The sequence below is a fragment of the Rhinatrema bivittatum genome, chromosome 14 (assembly GCF_901001135.1).
Source record: "Rhinatrema bivittatum chromosome 14, aRhiBiv1.1, whole genome shotgun sequence".
In the NCBI taxonomy this organism is placed as follows: domain Eukaryota; kingdom Metazoa; phylum Chordata; class Amphibia; order Gymnophiona; family Rhinatrematidae; genus Rhinatrema; species Rhinatrema bivittatum.
This window is the reverse complement of record NC_042628.1, coordinates 10025572-10047994: the sequence shown is the minus strand read 5'-3', so window position 1 is coordinate 10047994 and position 22423 is coordinate 10025572. Positions and strand designations below refer to the sequence as shown.

The 22423-nt window shown below is 42.0% G+C and overlaps 1 protein-coding gene across 2 annotated transcripts in view; it reads left to right on the top strand.

Moving 5' to 3' along the window:
• Nucleotides 1-22423, top strand: part of SDK1 (sidekick cell adhesion molecule 1) — a 728283-nt gene that overhangs the window by 496354 nt on the left and 209506 nt on the right. For both annotated transcript variants that reach the window (XM_029576917.1, XM_029576918.1), the window contains exons 9-13: nt 5969-6163; nt 9391-9507; nt 10102-10269; nt 18915-19017; nt 20242-20418. In XM_029576917.1, coding sequence (XP_029432777.1) covers nt 5969-6163; nt 9391-9507; nt 10102-10269; nt 18915-19017; nt 20242-20418 — 760 coding nt within the window. The remainder of the gene's footprint in view (nt 1-5968; nt 6164-9390; nt 9508-10101; nt 10270-18914; nt 19018-20241; nt 20419-22423) is intronic.

Here is a 22423-nt window from a genome sequence, read left to right as displayed (position 1 = left end):
GGCCAAGATTTTAGTATGACTCAGTTCCTAATCTGTTTATAGAGGTCTCTTACAGACATCAGAATCTTTTTCTAAATCTCATACAGGGCCAGCATTGCAGAAATTACTTCTGCAGAAAGGGCCTGATTTTCAAAAACATTTACATGCTTAAAACTGGGTTTTATATATGAAAATGCACTTTATACGTGTAAGTGGGCTTTTGAAAATTGCTACAATATATGCCATTGTATTGTCAATAGGTTTTACTCGCATTACATGCATTTAGCATGGGTAAAAGGCTTTAGAAAGTATTTTGTTACGTTTACATGAGTAACTCCTTTGAAAATTCATCTGATAGAGTGTGAGTTTAATTCTGAACTTTGATTTCTGCTCAACACTTGTTGGGAACAATATTGAGGCAATAGCCTCAGCCATATGAGAGAGTGCTTTGGATCATGGAGAAGGCAGGTGACTGTTCCATATCAGTTTGTAAGGAGAAACATGAGATAGAAGAAAGGGAGTCTTGAAAACAGAGGCATGAGCCACAGAATGGAAGCAATAGAAGACAGAATCACTTGTACTGTTGCAGTTGGTTAAAATATTTAGTGACTTCAGCCAGTGAATTAACTGAACAAAAACAATGACTTTGGGACCCATAACTTGAGATGCAGAGAAACGATCAATAACTCCAATAGTTAAACCACTTTGTATCTGGAAATGATGGCGCTTTTCCTTTGAGGGAACAGCAGATGGAGTAGTATTCAAGTGTACTTACACTTCTTTTGTAGCAGATTCTTCATGTAATATAAATTTTAATTGGAAGGTATTTTAACACCATAAAATTCTATACCACTCTTATTACAAAAATTATTTGTAATGATTTATTGCACTACTTAAAATAAAATGCTTATTTTTTTAATGAAATTTCACAGGACCCAAGCTTTTTAACACTATAATTCAAAAACCTGTTCCTTAGACATGACCTCCTTGAGAGAATGCAAATCTGCAGCTATTTCAGACTCACCATTTTCTAAACCAGTTAGTTTCTAAAAAATCATTTACTGGCTCTTTTTTACTTTCTCTCTGCTCCTTCACCAATTACTACTGTGTATTTTTGAATGAAAGAATGAGACAGAGAAATGCATGTTGAAAGATTACAGATTGAATTAGAATAGGGTGAAGGCGGAATGCTTTCAGTTTGAATTAGCTTAGGCACAATGTGATGCTGGCGCATCCAGCTGGGAAGTGCTATCCTATTTGACTCAAAAGCTGTGTTAAGCTGAAAAGAGTCTTGAAATTAGTTCTGATAGGAGCTATAAATCGTCCAACTGTTTCACTCTTCCTTTACAATTGAAAGTTGGGAAGAACTTCAGGACACAGATTCAACAAGCCATGCAGCATTCAGGGCTGGCAGGAGCACTAGGCAATGGCCTAGGGTGTCGGAGTTACACGAGAGGGCGGCATTTTTGAATATTGGGAATGAGTGGCGAGACATGGCTTGGTTTGGGGACATTGATGGTTTCTGAATTTAGGCGTTGGAGAGAGAGTCACTTGTCGACCGCCTAGGATGTGTTAGACCCTTTCACTGGCAGCATCCCACCCCTTCCTTGGTAAAAGGAAGCCCATCCTGGAGAAGGATGCAGGTCCACGCCAGAACCTGCAGGCTTTTTCTGCTTTGCTTCTGAGGCCAAAGATCTTCACTCTCTCGTTATCCTCCTTGACCAATCTGCTGTTTTTGACACTGTCACCAACTACTCATTAATGCTCTGTCCTCACTTGAATTTCAGGACTCCATCTTGTCTTGTTCTCTTCTTACCTCTCCCATCACACTTTTAGCATTTCCTCAGATGGTTACTTCTGCCATTCCACTATCAATTGATGTGCCTCATGTTCTGTGCTGGGCCCTCCTCTCCCAATATACTAATTCCCTTGGTAATCTGATTTCCTCTCATGGCTTTCGATATCATTTTTATGCTGATGACTCCCAGATTTACTTTTCCACACCAGAAATCAAGTCCTGGATTTTGGCCTGCTTGTCTGACATTACTGCCTGGATATCACTCCGCCATTTTAAACTCAGCATGCCCAAAACAGCTCCTTATTTTTCCCCCAAGTCCACCTCTCCTCTTCCTCTTTTTTGTGGATAGAACAGTCATCCTTCCAGTCCCCTCAGTTTGTAACCTTGGCGTCATCTTCAACTCCTCTCGTTCCCTCTCTATGCATATCCAAACCTTTGCTAAAATATGCCATTTCTTTCCCTATAAGATTGCCAAAATCCGTCCTTTCCTTTCTGAGCAGACGACCAGAACCCTTATCACTCTCATCACTTCCCGCTTAGACTATTGTAACCTGCTCCTCACCAGGTCTCCCGGGAAGCCATCTCTATCTTCTACAATCTATCCTAAATTCAGCTGCGTGACTTATCTTTCACCAAACTTGCTACGACCAAATATCCTGAAGTCACTGCATTGGCTCCCTATCCGCTCCCACGTACAGTTCAAGCTCCTCTTACTCACCTACAAATGCTTTCATTCTGTAAGCACCTCACTACCTCTCCTGTCTTATCTCTCTCTACACCCCTCCTTGTGTACTCTGCTCATCGGACAAGTCACTCCTATCTGTGCCCTTCTCCTCTACTGCCATTCCCGACTCCATGCTTTCCACCTGGCTGAGCTATGTGCTTGGAATAGACTTCCTGAAATGGTGAGTCATGCTTCCTCTCTCACTGTGATTAAATCCCATCTAAAAGACCCGCCTTTTTGAAAACACTTTTAAATCTTCGGCTTGATTGTATGCTTTTCGCCTCATTAACTAACTTTGGGGGTTTTTTTTTTCTTTTTTAACCATTGTCTTATTTTATGAAATGCTGCAAGTCTTTTGTCCTGTTATGTTTATTTTATTAGACTGTAAACTCTATTGAGCAGGGACAGTCTTTTTTTTGTGTGTTGTTTGTGCAACGTTGCATATGTCGTGTAGCACTATAGAAATGTTTAGTTGTATCAGGCTACAGCCTGATACAGTCCTGGGCCAAGAGGTACTGGATTGCTTAGAGGAGAAGGGTGATGGATCCTGTTGAGTCAGAGGAAGTGGAGAGAGAGAGAGACAAGGGGAACAATATATGAGCAGGGGAGAGAGATAGGGCTGTTGCTAGACAAGGGGTGGCTGAAGAGAGAGGGGGCAATTGCTGGGGATGGGTGGGAAGAAGGAGTGAGATGCTGCTGGGCAGGTGTTTGTTTATTTTAATATTGCATTAGTTATTGTTTTTTCAACTTATTTGGTAGGTAGGGGATAGGGTAAGAGAGGGGTTGCTGGTGGGGAGAGAGAGGGAGCTGCTGCTGGATTGGGGTTAGTAGGGGAGAGAGGAGGATATTTGGTATGTTGTGGAGAGAGAGAGAGGTAGGCTGTTGCTGGGCAAAGGGTATAGGGAGCGACAGGGGTGCTGCTGCTGGAAAAAGGGTGGGAAGGGAGATAGAGTGGTGGATGCTGCTGAGCCAGAGTTGGGGGCTGGGGTGGAGGAGAGATCTGATGCTTCTGGGCAAGGATTTGGGGGGGGGGGAGGAGGAGAGAAAGTGAGGATGGTGTGCCATGCTGCCACTGATGTTGGGGGTGTAATTCTGAATATCTGCCTTGGATGGTCCCGGCACTTAGGCCTCTTAGTCTGCAGGAGCTACTGGCCCCACAAAGTTTAAACTGTAGGTGTGTGCCTGAGAAGGAGAACAGTGTCAGTGTCTCCTGTATACCTTAGAGGAAACATTATACAAGCCCTCCTTCCCAGTCCCAACCCAGAGCCTGAATTATCAAGGTCTTGTCCCATTGAGACAGAATGGGGAAAAAAAAGCCTAAATGTTCCACATCAGCCTCTTGACCAAGTAGCAGAGTTAGTGAAGGATTTCTTTACATCCCTTAGGGCTAAGGACAAACGACACCGTTCATCCTCTTCTTTCCAGAATATCAACTTTATTCCCACGAGAAGGCGTAGCTCTATCTCCAGTTCATTTGGATACACTGTTAGAACCTCTGCAAATAGGTTCTAGCCCATGGCTTTCACTTGTAGCAAATCTTAGCCATTCAGAGGAGGTCCACCTGGAATTCAGCTCTCCAAGGCAACCAAGGACCTTCTCACGCACATGCTTAAATACCCACCCGCTTCCCTGGAGATCTGACTAGCTAGCTAGATTTAGCTCTCAAATTGACTGAGGGGACTCACAAGGCAGCACCCAAGTGAGAGAATTCTCTGCTAGCTTGGAGAGAGAGATCTGTTTGGTGCTGCTGGATGACGTCATCCACATGTCATGGCTGACTCATCCTGTTTCTTTGGAAATCACCATTTACGGTAAGCAAACTTGCTTTACTTTAATTATGTAGACTCTGTGCACTAGGGGGTCTATATTATCCAAAGTTTTCTCAATCGTTATCCTTCTTTGGAATCTTTGATATCCAAAACTGTGTGTGCAGAAAAATGACTCAAAACGCAAAAACAGGATCAAGACCTTACACTCCTAAAAAATGAATCATCCAAACCGCGACATGGGTGATGTTTCGGCGTATGCCTTCTTCAGGGGAAATTGTTATAACAAAACATTTACCTGGTGCTGGGTGAAAGCCAATCAGTCAGATCACCAAGCCAGTCCAAAGCCTCAGTGTCCATTAACGTAGCGTGACTATTGGGAGTGACCATCCGACCTTCCCAGAGGAGAAACATCACCTCCATAACAGTACTGCCTACAGCAACACTGCTCTCTCTTACTTGACACACTATTTTTTTTCTTTTTCTCTTTATCTTAATGAGAAGAGGATCAGAAGTAAAAGACTTTGAAATCCTATGAAATCTAATTTTGTAACTATCCTAGACCTGAAAAAGAATGCGTTTGTGATATCTCAAGAATGAAACTGTTCTAACTCTGCTTCATCCATCCTTTCCATTCTATATCATCTGATAGTTATTTCAAATTACTGGGATAAATTCTCAAGCCATCTAGCGTGGCCAAGAGATGCGCGCGTAAATACTTATACGCCAACAGGCTCCAGATTTTCAGGACAGGTTGATCCAGTCCTGGTTTTACCCCAATGCATGCAGGGAATTGTAGTTCTGATTTACTTATGTCTTCAAAAAAGCAAGACTACAAGTTCCTGCATGTAGTGGGATGAAATCAGGATTGGATCAACTTTTCCTGAAAATCTGGAGCTAGTTGGCAACCCTAGCGTGCCCTGGTCCACTGCCGCGTAACTTTACTTCTGCTATGGAGGAGGTGTAACTTAAAAAAAACATTTTAAAAAGCAGAAATTAGCCATTTCTGTCAGGTTTAAAGGGTCTTGTTTTCCGGTGGGCTAATACTCAATGTCTCTAGGCTGCCTCAAGCGCTGCAAAGTCTTTCCTCCATCATTGTCTATTAAATATGCAAATGGATTTTTCATATGCAAAGGATACCTAGAAATAGATCCATGCTTTGCCTGTGTGTGTGTGTGTGAATTCATTGCATGTTTGCTATAAGTAAAATAAAACCTCTGAGTGTGGATTAGGAATGACCCTATAACTTGCTGTAACTCTTGGCGTTCACAGGGCTTCTTAAAAGTGTGTAAAGCCCTCGATATATATATATACATTTTCATGTCTTAGCTCAGACAGGAACTAATAAAACGATTAGTTCACTATAAAATCAATTCACATGATTTGGCTTTGTCCTTTTTCAGTTAGTAAAATGTTTTATTTCAATAGGTTTATTATTATGTAATCTGGATATATCATTAAGAGATCCTGATCAGTAGGTCAGGGAGTGGACAAATTATTTGGCTAAAGTCAGCCAGATAACGTGTCATGAATATTCAGTGAGAGCAAAGTGATGCAGTTAACTTTGTCTGTAGTGCTAAACATGCCTGGCTAGTTATCCAGGTAGGGTTACCCAAACAACATAAAACGTAACCTCTAAATGGTGAGACAAAGAATCTGAATAGATACTTGATGGCATTTGTGCTATTTTTTTCCGTGCAGGGTTTCCTGCTCCCACTCTAGAATGGTATAAGGACTCTATTGCTGTCAGCAAACTTAAGAACCCTCGTTATAAAGAATTAACAAGTGGAGGGCTTGAGGTCCGAGGACTCCATCCTGATGACTCTGGGATTTTTCAGTGCTTTGCCAAAAATGAAGCTGGCGAAATACAGACCCACACGTACCTGGACGTAACCAGTGAGTTCAGAATAAGTGCAATATTTTCATGGTCAAAAACATTGGGATTCCCAGGGGTGTTAATCATCAGGCAAAGATGAAAGATGCAGAATGGGGCTTGGTTTTGTAAATCGCATGAGTAATATCTGGTAAATATTTCCACAGGAACCATGTAGTCATGTGCTTCTTCCCATGATCTTGCTGTGTGAATACTCCTGCTATGAAAATCCACCCCTCCCACCTTCGGTTCCTTAGTAACCTAGGAAGGGAACTACTTCATAGTTCTGGCTGGGCCTAAAATTTCTATTGCAGGCTGGCTGTGCTGACACCACTCTTAGTACTAAGAATGTGCCTTCATTTCCAATGAATGCAAAAAATGTAATAAATGAGGCCATTTTCAGAATGAACTGAAAATGCCTTCCTACGAAAACATGTGAAAGTTTTCTGATACTTTTGCATGCATGGCATTAAAAAAAAAAAAAAAAGGTGCCTCCAGCAGCCGTGGCTGGGCCTCCAAAGACCAAAAAGCCCCGTGGCCTAGGCCTGTGTCAGAACCGGACAGGGACCAGAGCCACGGCCAAGGAGCTCCCACGTACCCCCTGCCCAGTCACTGCTGCCTGGCTCCAGGAGCTTGAGAAATGGTGCTGTCTGCCTGGAGGAGGGTGCTGAAAGGACATCACCATTTTTGTTGTTGTTTTATTATGAATGTTTTAAATTTGTAAGCCTCCTAATGCAAAATTGGTAGAGTGTGGGTTAAATATGTTTAACATAAATTAAATAAATGTGGCCAGCACCATTTTGCGGTATGGCCATACATTTCCATGGCAGTACAACAAAATGGTGCCACCCGCACTGGAGGATGGTGTCACAGTGACATCCCCAAGCAGATGGTGCCCTTTTAAAGCACCAGAACCTAGGTGGGAGTGACTGGGTATCGCTTCTGCCCATTTCAAATCAGGATCAAGAAAAGGGGGTAAGTGGAGGGCAAGGTGAGAGCACCCCAGCACTTGTAAATGGAATGGGTGAAGGGCCTGGCATCAGGCCAGCTCCGGGTGGGCCCCAGCAACTTCGGGGCTTAGGCTCTGATGCCCAGGCCCCATTCAAGGCTGCTTTTCAGTCCAGGAAGACCCAGCCAGGGACGCCAGATGCCTGCTTTTTTGTTTTGGAGGAGGGGGGGGGGGTTTGTAATTTGTTTTTTTTTTAGCGGTTCAAGTTTTTTCTTTTGTTTTGGGGACTTCTTGTTTCATAGGAATTTTTTTCAGTTTTGCAAACAAACTGAACAAAAAGAAAACATTAAATAAGCCAAATGAAAATTTAAAAAAAACAAAAACAAAAAACGAAACAAAAAACAAACCAAACTGAAAATGTTGGGGCTGCTCATCCCTAGTTAATATTCTTCAGAAAATTGCATTTTCAGGAACTTCTGTTTCTTTGATATTTGTCTTATTCCATTTCTTGACTTCCACCCAGAGATCAGAGAATTATGCCGCCCTTAGCCTCACAGAAAATAAGGTTTCTTTTCAGATTACCTTCTTAGAGAAAAAACCCGAGGAGCTGGCTTTGGAGCAGCTTTTTCTGAAATAAGCTTTCAGAAAAAAAAACCTCTCTCTCTTTTTTAGATCTTCATTGAGGCAGTAAGGATTTCTGTTCCAACCCAACCTCCCAGCAAACATGTTCTTCTTTAAGTGTCTTCAGTATGACTGTATCTTTTCTAAGGAAGTCTAAATTTAGAACTAAAAATGCTTTCACTGTCCCGTCGTGTCACCGAAGAGGAGCTCATATGCAGAAAAGGCGTTGCCTTGTGGTAATACAGTGGCAGAGCAGAAGATTCTAATGTTTAGACATTTTAATATTGCCTCAAGTCATAAACCGATCTAAAAAAAAAAAAAAAGCCTCTCTCAGAAAATTCAATGAAGCTTGTCAAACTTTTCTAAAATTCACTCTGTAGAGTTACGCTCATGAAACTACAGCTGAAGTGAAATAGCTATAAAAATGCCCATTTTTGATGTAAAAATAACAAATAAGCAGAGCTAAATTTTGGAACAGGGAATGCATATTTACTTGCTGCTTTGTCCCTGGGGCATCTCTTTGAGGAAAAGACTTGTAAGGTAACATTTTTTCTTCTCACAGGCCAAGTCCCGTTTGGAAATGAGAATGCAAAAGTAGATTAAAGAAAGTAGTTATCCTTCATAGCAATCTCCACTTGATGCTGTAAGATTGCACAGATTTTGCATTAATGATTTTTTTATTTAAGAATATGAGATGTGAGCTACAGTCGATGGTTACCCTTTAAGACTTCGTTCACTGCATCTATTTCAAAATGATATTAAATGTTAATGCTTTTCTTAAGTTTCCTTCTGTCTTTTACTATAAGTTATGTTACTTTCTGAAGGTGGACATTCCATCCAAACATTTATTTAAAATCCGTTCTTTCTTTGGGTTTTCTTTTAATGGTGGATATGCATTTTCCCAGAATAGAAGAGATTTAAGTGATGAAGAAAATGTATCTATGTTGGGGATGTATCCCAGCCCTCAGAGTTCTTGCAGCCTTCTGCATAATCATGTCTGCAAGAATATGAAGCCCTCACAGAAAACAGTTCAAGGATCTGAGTTATCACTTCTCGTCACCACATCTCAAAAAAGATAGTTGCACTGAAGAATGTACAGAGAAGGGCAACCAAAATGATAAAGGGGAATGGAACAGCTCCCCTATGAGGAAAGGCTGAAGAGGTTAGCGCTGTTCAGCTTGGAGAAGAGATGGCTGAGGGGGGATATGACAGAGGTCTTTAAGATCATGAGAGGTCTAGAACGGGTAAATGTGAATCGGTTATTTACTCTTTTGGATAATAGAAAGACCAGGGGGTATTCCATGAAGTTAACAAGTAGCACATTTAAAATAAATCAGAGAAAATTATTTTTCACTCAATGAACAATTAAGCTCTGGAATTCATTGCCGGAGGATGTGGTTAGGGAAGTTAGTGTAGCTGGGTTTAAAAAAGGTTTGTATAAGCTCCTGGAGGAGAAATCCATAAACTGCTATTAATTAGGTTGACTTAGGGAATAGGCACTGCTATTACTGCAATTAGTAGCATGGGATCTACTTAGTGTTTGGGTACTTGCCAGGCACTTGTGATCTGGTTTGGCCGCTGTTGGAAACAGGATGCTGGGCTTAATGGACCCTCAGTCTGACCCAGTTTGGCATGTCTTATGTTCTTAGGATAATGTTTTACTGTTCTTTTTTCCTTTAGATCTGGCACCAACCTTTACACAGGCTCCCGTAGATACTACAGTTACTGTTGGAACAACTGCTTTATTAACCTGCGATGTTTCAGGAGCTCCAAAACCAGCCATAACATGGAAAAGAAGTATAGTCAATTTTTCTATTAATAATTGGTTGAAAGACTCCATTTCCAATGTTCCTGAAGTATATTCACGATAATCCCACCTCACTTTCCCCATAAAAATTATGTTACTGCTTCTGTGCATTGTGTTTATGAAAGTTAAAAATAGTAGCAAGAATGCAAATTGTCTTTTTAGAAATCCATATCCTGAGTTATGTAGCTGTAGCTTAACTTCATGATTTCTTTCTCAGACCTTCCTTAGTCTGACTTGAAATGGTTGAAAATGGTGATTCCTTGCAACTTGTAATGAATCACCATCCCCAAAAAGTAAAAAGATTGGACAGTGTCCATCCTGGTTCTGTTCTGGGCCTTTTATAAATAGACAGACACTGACAGTTTTATTAGATGGTGGGTCTTGTCAGCTGGCTTATCAAATTAACATTCATTTCAGTAAGAATGAACTCTTGATGGCATAGGCAGGACTTGCTCTGTCTTGCTGTTTGTTTGCCTTAGCTTTGTGTGTTCATATGTGGTAGCTCTTTTTGAAGTGTTTTGTTTTCCAATGTTGATGTTTGGAAATTTTTGAAATGATCGTTCTTTTTTCTTTCTTTGTTGCAGATAATCAGATCTTAGCCAGTGGCTCTGTTCAGATCCCCAGGTTTATCCTTCTTGAGTCAGGTGCCCTGCAGATTGCCCCTGTCATCCTGCAAGATTCAGGCAACTATACATGCTATGCCGTCAACTCAGAAGGAACCATCAGTGCTTCTGCTGTGCTAACCGTATGGAGTAAGTACAACCCTTCCTTTTAAAATCTGATCAAATAAAACATGAGTCAAACATCTTCTCTCCCTCCAGTTATCAAGTGTTTGTTTTTATTTACTGAGATTTATGAGTTAGATACCGTACCTGAATGTAATCTGCTTTGAAGGGTCAAAAAGCGGAATATAAATCAAATAAATAAATAAGTTGCCTATTTCCCAAAGGAACTCCAGGCGGCTTGCAACAAGACAGCATGCGAGATATTATAAAATAATAATAAAAATACCAGTCAATTTTCAAAGGAGTTATGCATGTAAATGTAACATACTATTGTAGAAATTTTCAAAAGACATTTAACCTCATTAGGTTTCACCTATGTTAAGTGCATTTATCCATAATTCAATGCCATATATTGTAGCAATTTTCAAAAGTCCACTTACGGGTAGCATGCATTTATACATTTAAAACCCAGTTTTGTTTTGTTTTTTCAATTTAATTTTTATTAAGTTTTAGACAATTACATGATATAAAACAAAGAAAATCAGAAATAGCCAGAAGCATTCATACATACTTCACATACTCATCTGAATAGAACAAGTCGACATCAAAAGGGACAGACTGCTTACTTATATAAGAAAAAAGTGAAACATCCCAATGGTTTAGTGCTTCAGATATAGAGTTGTGGATAGGTATAATTATCTGACCATCATCGGCATATAGATAGAACTTGAGGTTAAGGTCAGAGAGGAGCTGGCATAGAGAGGTCAGGTAAATATTGAATAGGGTTGATGAAAGTGATGAGCCTTGTGGAACACGTTGTTGCAAAGGGTGAGAGGAAGATATGGAGTCTCCAATTTTAACTGAGAACTTTCTGTTTGAGAAATAGGATTTGAACCAGGCAAGGGCAAGGCCTGTGATGCCAATGTTTTCTAGGTGGACAAGGAGGCGATATAGTGTCAAAGGCAGAGGAGATATCGAGGAGGGCGAGAATGTAGCTGCGACCTTGGCCCATGCCTCTGAGGAGGTGGTCGGATAGAGTTAAAGTGTTTCCGGATTCCGAACTGAGAGGCATGGAGGATCTCATGATTTTCCAGATACTCCATGAGTTGTGAATTGACGACTCTTTCCATTAGCTTAGCAATAAATGGGAGGTTAGAAATAGGGAGGAAATTGGAGGGATCTTTGAGGTTAACTTGCCAATGCAAAGGTTTTTTTGAAAAGAGAGCTTGTCAAAGCCTTTATACATGCTTGTGTATCAGTTGTTATGCAGAGCTGTTCAGGTAGTGAGCTCCAGAATAAGGAACTAGCAACGGAAGATGGCTGGTTGCGAGTTTCAGCAAGGTGAGCAAAACATGCAGAGGGTGCCTTCAACTGGCCCTGTTGAGCTGATCTTAAGGACCGGGGGGGGAGGGAGATACGTAAAATGGAACTGATTTAGGGCATTCAAACATCATTATGTAGTTTGTGTATAAGAATCGCAGGTTTGAATTTCGCCCACCATTATACGGGAAGCCAGTGGAGCGAGCAGAGGACTGGTGTAATATGATCCCTTATTTCCTGTTGCTATATCGGCCACTGAGTTGTATAGAGTTAGGTTATCCATTAAGTATTGAGGGCCAGAAAGAACCTAAAATGAAATCCTTGAGCAAACAGGTAGCCCATAAGGTTCTTGAGGTCATGATTTCAGTTCTTCATAAGCTGTTAATAAACTATTATGCAATTGAGGGAATGAAGTCCTTGAAGAACTTGTGTACCTAGTAGGAAAATATAGTACATTATATTAAAATATTATAAAATTCTATCTGAAGATGACCTCCTTTATATCCCTTGTATAATCCATTATAGCGCACCAGGTAATGTGAACCAGTTATTTCCTGCCTATAATCTCAGTACCCAGTATTACTACTGCCTGGGAACTGACAGTGAATTGTTCCGCTGTAGACTATAGGTTAGCCTTTCCCTTCAGAACTTTTTTTTTTAGAGTGAAAATATATGCTGAAAAGCACTTAGATAAAAATGTGCGTGACTGTTGGCATGCCAGAACTTACATGCCTTACGTCTTTCAGCCTTAAGATGGGGTCAGTAACTTTTAAAAAGCTGCGTGGACCTCACATATACGCACATATGCCGACTGACAGCCAGAGATGCAGCCACTTTTTAACATACGAGCGTATATGCACACGTATGAAATAGGCTGACCGCATGTACATGTGCGCACAATTTTATATGGATGCGCGCATGTGCACGCAAAAGCCTCTACCGAGTAAGTGAGGGGAATTTTATAAAGGACGGGCATCGATGCCATCCCGTGTTTTCCCAGATTGCCCAGTTTAAGGATAGCACCTCAAAACCCCCCTAACCTATTAGCTTCCCTTTCCCTCTGTTGGCCCCAACCCTTAAAACCCCACGGATGACCCTAGATTTTTTTTGTTTTTGTACTTATATATACCATCCATAGCAGTAGAAAGGTTATGCAGCGGGAGACCCCGCTGGGCATGTATGTATTCACGCGCACATCTCTTGGCCTTCCCCCGACACACTCATGCCCCGCTCAGGCCACACCCACCCCTGTTTCTGAACTTCTGACTTGTGCGTGTACCGGAAGATAAGCGCGTACATGTGCGCCGGCCCCATTTCTGCACATATCTCCCGGCTTTGGCACACGCAGGGCTTTTAAAATTCACCTTTAAGCATGCATACTCAGTGACGTTCTTGTAAGAGGCAATAACAGATAGTAACTTGCAGCAAATGGATTTAGTAAAAACGGATGCTGCATAACATTAAAAATATACAAAATGTCAATTCAAGCTTTACACACAGCACAGCTAAGGATGGAGACTTTCAGCTTAATAGAAATGTAGGGGGCAATTGTCAAACAGCCCACCTAGGTGCATAGTCCCTGGGTGCTTTTTGTACCTGTGGACTTTGTGCCTAATTTTTAAAATGTTCAAAATTGCTCCCCAGTTACACCTACTTTATCTGCAGACAGGTTTTTGCCAGAAAACAATGCATCTAGATTTTGAAAATCCCATCTTTGCGTGTTGTTTTCCATCTCTCCCCTAAGCACAGCCCTGAGAACACCACCTCTCAATCCAGCCAAAAGTATATAAACTACCTTTAGCTGGATTCAATAAGGGCAATTTTCAGAAAGCCAGTTTACCTGGTAAATGTTTTTAAAATTTAGACTTTAGTAGTAGGTTGTAATATCTTGTGTAGCTCATTGATTATATGGATTTTAGCTAAATAAATTGTATTCATTATGGGTTCAATTTTAAAAGGGTGCGCACAGGCAAACATGTGCACGCGCTAGCTGGCGCGCGCAAATTATAAAATTGGGTGTACATGTGCACGCGCCATCGCACGCAAGTTATAAAATCAGGGGTCGGTGCTCGCAAGGGGGTGCGCAATTGTGCACCTTGCGGCGCCAAACCGCGCTGCCTTCCCCCGTTCCCTCCCAGGCCGCTCCGAAATTGGAGCGGCCTGGGAGGGAACTTCCCTTCCCCCTAGCCTGACCTTCCCACCCCTTCCCCTGACCTTTCCACCCCTAGCCCTACTCTAATCCCCCCCAAAGGTTTTATCATACCTTTTGCGCCTGCTGGCGGCCTGCCAGCACGCGGTCCTTCGACACAGCGGCCCCGCCCCTTTTTTGCAAGCCCCAGGACTTACACGTGTCCCGGGGCTTTACGTGCACTGGGCCTTTTTAACATAAGAACTTCATTACGTTTTTAATCACAATCTTATTCAGCTATCTCAGTTCCTTCACCTACATTTTAGGGTCATGTGTATACACTGTGTAGGCAAGGAGCAAAAATGACAGCAGCCAGATAGAATTACATCTACGAGATGTGAGCTTGTCAAGGGGTTATCTCTGTCTCCACTACTTGAAAGCTGAATTATAAAGTGTGTGGATATAGATAGAAATGAGCAACGGCGTTTATGAAAAGATATGAAATGAAAGAAGTCAGACAGAGGCACTGGGAGATTATATCCAAAAACTTCACATTGTAAAGAGAAGGTTAGATACGAACTTTCTGGTCAGGAATCATCTATCAGAAGAAGGAATTAAATATGGTTCCTGCTGCAAGCTGAAAAGCATAAGTCTGCCACTTCTTATAAACCAGAAAAAAAAGCTAAAACACTCTGAGCAACTTCGTACTAAATATTTGTAAGCACGTGCAAACAGGTTAGACAGTTTGCATGCCAGCTAGACTGACCAGTTCAGCCCCGATTATCTAGTCAGAATGTTTCATGATAAAATGGGGCCCACAAGAATGACATTAATCTGTACTGCCCGTGCTAGTGGTAACCCTTAGGGACGGGTTGTACTGAGAGAGAACTTTTCTTGTATTTCTTTTCCCATTTGCTTCATTTGAATCGTCTTTTGATTCTATTGCAGTCAATGAGAGCCTGTGTGAGATTCTATTGCCTGTAATAGAAATGAAAAGCATATACATATCCCCCTCCCCTCAGCAATTTTCCCCTGCTGTGGGTGCCCACCAGCAGCTTCCAAACCCCTCCCCTCTCATCTCCATGTCTGTGCCCTCTCTCCCTCCACTCAGCCTCCTTTTTCTTCTCCGGCCCCCCCCCCCCTACCTGAAGCAGATGTGGAACCCCAGCTCTTCTCTGCTGTTGGCGGGTGAGGTGCATCAGCAGCCACAGTGAGCTAGGCCTTCTTGGCTCTTATGCTGCTGGCAGGCGTGTGCTCCGTCAGCTGCCCGAGCATCCGGCATGCTTGCACTGTCGGCAGGTGGGTTCCTTTAGCGGCCACTGGACCATATCGTTTTCTAGCTAATCAGCCATCCCTGCCTCCTCTGCTCTTATAAGCCAGCGCGTGGGCTCCACCAGTGGCCTGGGCCTCCTCTGCTCTTTTGCCACTGGCAGGTGGGTTCTGCCGGTGCACCCCCCCCCCCCCCCCCACAGACTGCATCTTCTCCAGGCAGCTTGCCTGCACCGTAAGCATGTTTAAAACTCTCCAGCATGCACTTTATTACTTCCTGCGGATCTCAAAAGAGGAGATCGGGCAGGAAGTGCCCTGCTGACCCATGGGTTTTAAAAATGCCGGCCCAGCATTGGCACTTCATTTACTCCTCCATCAATGACATGGAAAAACCCAAATGCCATTTTTGTTTGGGTTTTATGTCATTTCAAATGGGCAGCAACACAAAACAAAATAGAAAATATTGTTGGTGTTTTCCATGTCATTGTCAACGAGCTGGTGCCTGATGAAACTTTTCTTGTGATACAGCTCATTTAAATAGTATTAAAATGAGATTTGCAGCATGTATTTTGTGATAGGTCTGCACAATAAAATCTCAACTCTGCCTCCTTGAGATGTCGTTTTTGAGTTAAATCACCAAATTGCATGGTTTCCCACATGTAATTTTGCTAAGCACAAATCATTAATGAGCTGACTGGCATGATTCTTCAGCTTATTAGCAATTTTGCATAATTTTTGCTAATTCTTTTGCAAATGCAGATTTTGCTCACAAAAACAGTAAATAGAGCGTGTTAACATTTGCAAATGCGATTACGCACGTTGTGGGCTGGGGTTTTTTGTTTTAATCTAACAAGCCTTGATAGTCCATGAAGGCCAGCGTAGCCCTGCAATGACGCCCGTACCTCAGCCTTTTAGTTACTCTCCAGTTTGAGGGCACTGCAGTGGAAACCTGATAATCCGAATGCTTTTCATTGCTGGCTCTTTCATGCTTACTGCTCTGGGGGGGTTCTAACTTGTACTAGACCAACATTACGAGGGAAATATACAAACTCCACATTTGGGCAAAGCCTGTACACTTTGTATCAGTTTATCAAAATGAAAGTACGTGCATGCTTTCATTTTAAAACTCGCTGTGGGTACAGATTTCCCACTGACATTTTTACCTTCTTTTTCTGTGGGTTCCAGCTTAGCTGGGTTTAAAAGAAGTTTGGAAAAGTCCAGCGCTTAAGAAACCCAAAGGTGAATAAACCAACCGTAATGTATAGAAAATAGGGATTCACCTTGTAAATTCATAAACAAAAATGTAATACATTCATTATATATATATATATATAGATAAATAGATATATATGACCATCATAAGAGGACGAGTATACCCTTATTCACATTGACATTTCCTGTGGGCTCGATAGTCAGTATCAGACTACATCCATATTATAATCATCACTCATCAAAAATTTGTTTTCTAAGAATTATTTAAATGCACATAAAAACTTTGAATCTTTAACGCTGAATCTTGTGTTCCAATTGCCGCCTGACACTGCCAGCACCGTTACAGTGTTTCGATTGTCAAAATCAACAGGGAAACGCCGTCAGTGATAACAGACACACTCACCTTTCTATACATTATGGGGTACATTTTAAAAAACGGTACGCCGGATTTTAAAAGATACGAGTGTAAAATCCGGGGTCAGCGCGCGCAAGGCTGCGCAAAATCAGCGGCCGGCGCGCGCCGAGCCGCGCAGCCTGCCTCTGTTCCCTCCAAGGCCGCTCCGAAATTGGAGCGGCCTCGGAGGGAACTTTTTTTTTGTGTGTCCCCCCCCCTCCCCGGCCCTACCTAAATCCCCCCACCACCTTGTTCGATGCAGTTACGCGCACCAGCTGGCCAGGCCCCGACACAGGCCGCTGTGTCGAGGCACTCAGCCACGCCCCCGGACCGCAGCCACACCCCCGGACCGCCCATTTTAGCAAGCCCCGGGACTTACGTGCGTCCTGGGGCTTTGCGCGCGCCGGCGGCCTATGCAAAATAGGCCGCCGGCGCACGAGTGTCCTGCGCGTGTAAGCCCACACAGGGCTTTTAAAATCTACCCCCATGATTGGAAAAGTCCATAACACATTATTAGTCAGGTAGACTAAAGAAAGCTATTGCCATCCTCAGGAGTGAGTAACAAGAAACAGATCTGCCGGATATTTGCAACCTGGACTCAGCATCACATTTCTTGTGATCCCATATACTTTTTTTTGGAAAATAATGTGCTGTGGTTTGAAAATGCAATCTGTGCACATTATTTCCCTCTCCTGGGAACATCTCCTCTCAATAAGACTATAAGCCATGAGGTGCTGACTTCTACCTGCATCGAGAAAGGACAAATGTATGGCAGCTTCTCATCCACATAAATCACTTTGAAAATTGATCACTATCCCCTAGATTCATCAAATGCATTATTATCCCATGTTAAGAAAAAGGGGCGTGTTTAGGGAAATTTTAGAATTACTGTGCCATACAGTAACTTACTGCTTTGGAGAGAGAGAGACTATCTGTAAGGTCCTTATTAGTAGTGAAGTATTTATATCTCTATAGGAGGGCGATCTAATAGGTCGAGGAGAGGTGTTGGTGGTGGTTTAGGGACCAGTTTCTCATGTAGAGTGAGAAACTATGTTTGTTCTATGTTCTCTCACCCTAGCTTGAATATAACAGGGTACCATCAAGCTAGGGTGAGATAACATAGTACAAAATGTCATCTTTGTGAGACTTTCGTCACTCCAAATGACGGCAAATCTTCACCAAGGTGTAATGTGCTGTTCGTACATCTCATTCTACATGAGAAACTGGCCCCTAAACCACCATCACCTCACCTTGACTTATTAGTTGGCCCTCCTATAGAGATATAAATAGTTGCACACTGTGACTCTTTAGGGTTGGTTTTTAAAAGGTTTTATGTGCATAAAACCTGCTTTGTGCTTGCAAAGTGCCTTTTTAAAAATCAGCTGGGGACCAGTGCATGTAAAAGTATGCACGTAACTTGATCATAAGGTTCCCAGTGCGCGCACATGGATGCACCGATTCTATAATGTGCATCGATGCACGCACGTTATAAAATCCGCTACCATTGCGCAAATGCATGCCTGATTTTATATCGGTGTGCGCATGTGCGCGCGCTAGTGCCGACTCGCATGCACAAGGGAGGGAATTTTAATACATTCGCCCAGGAACAAACTGGGCCTAGGTGCGGACTGGGAGGGAACTTCCTAAACCCCTAGCTAACCTGCCTCCCTTTTCCCCTATCCTCCCCAACCCCTAAAACCCTCTAACTGTTTTTTTTTTCTGTACTTACTCGCTCTCTGGAGCAGTAGTAGGTTGCGCTGGCTGGCTGGCCGGCTGCCGGCACGTGCTTCACTGGGACAGTGCCTAATAACACTGTCCCAGCCTGCTCACGCCCCACCAGAAACTGCCCCCGGCCCTCCCCCTGCCCGCATGTACCTTGGAAAAAATCCCGCGGCGCACACGCAGCCCAGCCTTGCGCGTATCTCCCGTTTTTTTTTTACGCGTGCCGGCTTTTGAAAACCTGGGCCCTATGTGCATACTTTTCATGCACTCACAAGAGGTATTCCAGGGGTGGAGATGGAGCGGGGAAAGGATTCATGCACACATTTGTTATTTTCTAAAGTATACTTGTAAATCTACGCTCACAAAGTTACATCTGCACGGGAGCAGGTGTAACTTAGTGTGCATATGTCTGTGCACATACTGAGGACAACTGCGAATTTTCAAAGCAGATTATGCACTGTGTTCAAATTACCTTCTTATACATAACGAGTCCACATCACGTCCCATCATGTCTAGGCAGTACAGATTAAATAGCATGAGGAGGTGGTGCAAGAACCCCCTGAGTTCCTTCTGAGAATATAGCACTTCATGTTATTTTACCTGAGCTATGACTTGCTCTTCTTTCAGCTCGTACTTTTATTTCTCACCCTCCTGAGGACTGCAGTGTTATTAAAGGGACTACAGCTACTCTGCAATGTGGAGCAACACATGATCCCAGAATCTCAATCAGGTGGGTGCAAACTATTCATTGGGTTTTTTGTTTGTTTTTTTTACCGGGATATGGTAAATTGTAAAGGAAAGGGAATGAGACCCCCTGATTTCAAAGCCGTACCCCCGATCACAGCCATCATACAGCTGTAGACTGCATCATTAATCACGTAAGTCCCATTTTCTGCTTCAGCCTTATGTATTATTTACAGTGAGCTATGTTCCACTTCACGACTTCAGTACAGCCTGCCATGATTTCCCTGCCAAGGTTAATACACTATCAGTAAAGCTATCTTGTCAGGGGCTGATACTTAATGAGAATGGAGCAGAGAGATTGAATTGGATTTCAGACATTTTATTCTAAATCCTAATATATCTAAAATACTAAACATTAAGGAAGCAGATTCTCCTATAAAAGGAGGATGGGAGAACTCATTCCATGGGCGATTCACACCTTAATTATTGGGCGATAAGCCTTGATTATAATCATAACTCCTTTGTAAAATTACTTAGGGTCTCTCTCAGTACTTGTAAAATGTGTTGATCCTTATTTTCTGAAGTTTTTCAATATGCAAGTGAAATCATTTTTATCAATGCTTCTGCTCTGTGGGTCAAATAGACTAATATTATTACTACTAATTATTATTACTAATTAATTATTATTATTATTATTATTATTATTTAATTATTATTACTAATGTAAATACCTATACCTAATGTTATTCTCTCCCTTTTCTTCTCTCCTCCCAGTTCTATTACCTTGTTATTTGTAACTGCTTCCTTCTACACAAATAGGTTATTGAATTGTTCACTGTACACCCCTGTTATATGTAAACCGGCATGATGTGTTTGCAACATGAATGCCGGTATATAAAAATTTTAAATAAATAAATAAATAAAATAATAGATAACAAGTTCAAAAATGACAACCATAACCTTATCTTGCTGTGAATCTCAAGGGGTATCCAGCTGCGCTTACCTGACTTCAAACACCGTTCCTGCTTGATAGCATAACTCACATTATCTCCGTTAAATGGGGTAACATCAGCTGCCTCCAGCGGCGCAGTGGGAGGGGTGGGTAAAGGGGGTTTCCGGTGGTCCCCAGGGTCCTTGAGATGGGTGGGGTGGTGGTCAAGTCTGATTGGATTTTTCCATTTTTTGTTTTTTTGATTTTGGAAAACAGAGCTCTTCTGTGCTGCCTCTTTTTATTATTTGCTAGTAACCTCTGAAAACCCTGTTGTCTCAGGTTTGTTTGGAAGAAGGACCACATGGTACTAAATCCAGCTAGCAGCTCCAGGATCGCGATAGAGCCAGATGGATCCCTGTTCATCAGCCAGACATGGTCTGGTGACATCGGGACCTATTCCTGCCAGATAATTTCATTAGGTGGAAATGATTCAAGGACAGCTCGGTTGGAAGTAATGTGAGTGTCTTTGCTCTCTTGTATTTTGATAGATTGGTCTGCTATTATTTATTCATTATTTAAGTAATGTTTTCTACTGTTCCAGTTAACATCAAATATGTACTAATCGGAACCAGAAAATGCTTGCTCTTTCATGCAGTGACTTTTGTCAGAAGAGACTGTTAGTGAATTATCTTTGAGTTCAGCTTCCCAGATCCAGGCTGCAGCTTCTACATTATGTGTTCTCCAACTGGAGTTGCTATCAGCTATTTCCTTCTCTGAAATTATTTACTTTTTCATACAGGACCTAATTTTAAAAAGCATTTACACGCTTAAAATTGGGTTTTACAAGTGTCAATGCACTTTACCCATGTAAGTGGGCTTTCGAAAATTGCTACTGTATATGCCATTGAATTATCCCTAGGATATTCACATGTAAGTACACTTTACGTGTGTAAATGGCTTTTTTAAATTGCTACAATAGTATGTTACACTTACACGTGTAACTCCTTTTAAAATTACCTCCACAGGTTGGAGCAAAGCATCTATGAGTTCCTAACCACCAGTTCTATGAAAGGATAGGAAACTGAAACAGCTCTGATCTCTTTACTGTAATGGGCAGCTACGCCTCCCCTCAGTAATTCAGCTAGCAAAGCCAGTAGCTAGGGCAACAATTTTTTTTTTAAAGACAGAATATTTTGGGAAACCCCATTTCTTGCCAGCAGTGAGTTAAAGTAAATCATAAAACCTTATTGGTTGCATTCGAGTAGGAAGTAACCGAGTATGACAGCACAGTCATTGCTTAGCATATTCTCAAGGAGAGCAAACAATCCAATAAATATTATTCGGGCAGTTCCCAGAAGGACTCACAGTGTATGCTAATTCACCAGTCTCAGCTGCAAACTGGGACAGACACAGGAGGGTACTGAAGACCATCATTGACCTTTACAGTTAAAAGCATAGACTGAAGTCATTCCTCATACTCGCAGGCCCCATCACAATAATTGGTGTGAATATTTTTTTGTACAATTTAGCGCTTGTATGAAGCAGCTGAATAAATTAAAGGAAGCAATGGATACATTTGTTTAATTAAGGAATGTCAAGTACTATTATGTTTGTGTTTCTCTGACCTTGGTGGTCAATGTTAATTGAGGTGAAATTGAAAACCTGTAAAGGCTAGTTCAGGAGTTGTGCTGGACGGCTGAGTACCCTTGCGTGAAATTCTTTGCCTGAGATGTCTGCAACCTTGCCTTCCTGTCGGCCTATTGAAAAGTTTTAAAGCATTTTGAAAAATCTATTGCTTCACTTGTTGACACAAGAATAATTATTGCTCTTTCTTCCTAGAATATTTTACAGCTTGCATATAGCTAAATTTGTTTTCATGAAAATAGTGCCATGCGTATGAGTAGATTTTGCTTGCTTGAGGCATCTTAATGCACAGGACTTGTCATCCTTATTTGTGACTTAGAAAAATGTATGTTGGAAAGATGTTTGGCAAATCCTGAATGTTTTTTTTAAGTTTCAGAGGCACTGCCTATTTATTTATTTAGAATCATTCCTATCCCACTCCCTCCAAAGTTCGGGGCAGGTTATATAAAAACATACACAATAATTGTTGTAAACATAAAGATGTGGACAAAAACATACATTTAAAAGCCTGTAATAAACTAAGCCTTAGAAAGGGCCCTGAGGAGCAGAACTACTGTAGGGGCCTGGCTGGGACAGAATAGATTATCTGATGAAATGGCAAAGAAGACTGTCTTTAAAGGCGCTGTTAAAGAGAGAGGTTTTAAGGCCTTTTCTAAAGTCCTTGCAGTCCTTGGTACCACGAAGTTGTAAGGGTAGTGAATTCCGTAGGGTACAAGTCAACAGCCAATATTAGATTGACCCCCAATTGTGCAATACATTATCAGGTTCATAGCCCTTTTTGGATGTGTGGAGACACTCTCCTGATATTACTGACCGCTGTAGTTGGGTAAAGGTTGCGCACTGAGTTTGCTTCCACCATGTCAGCTTGAACTGGTTG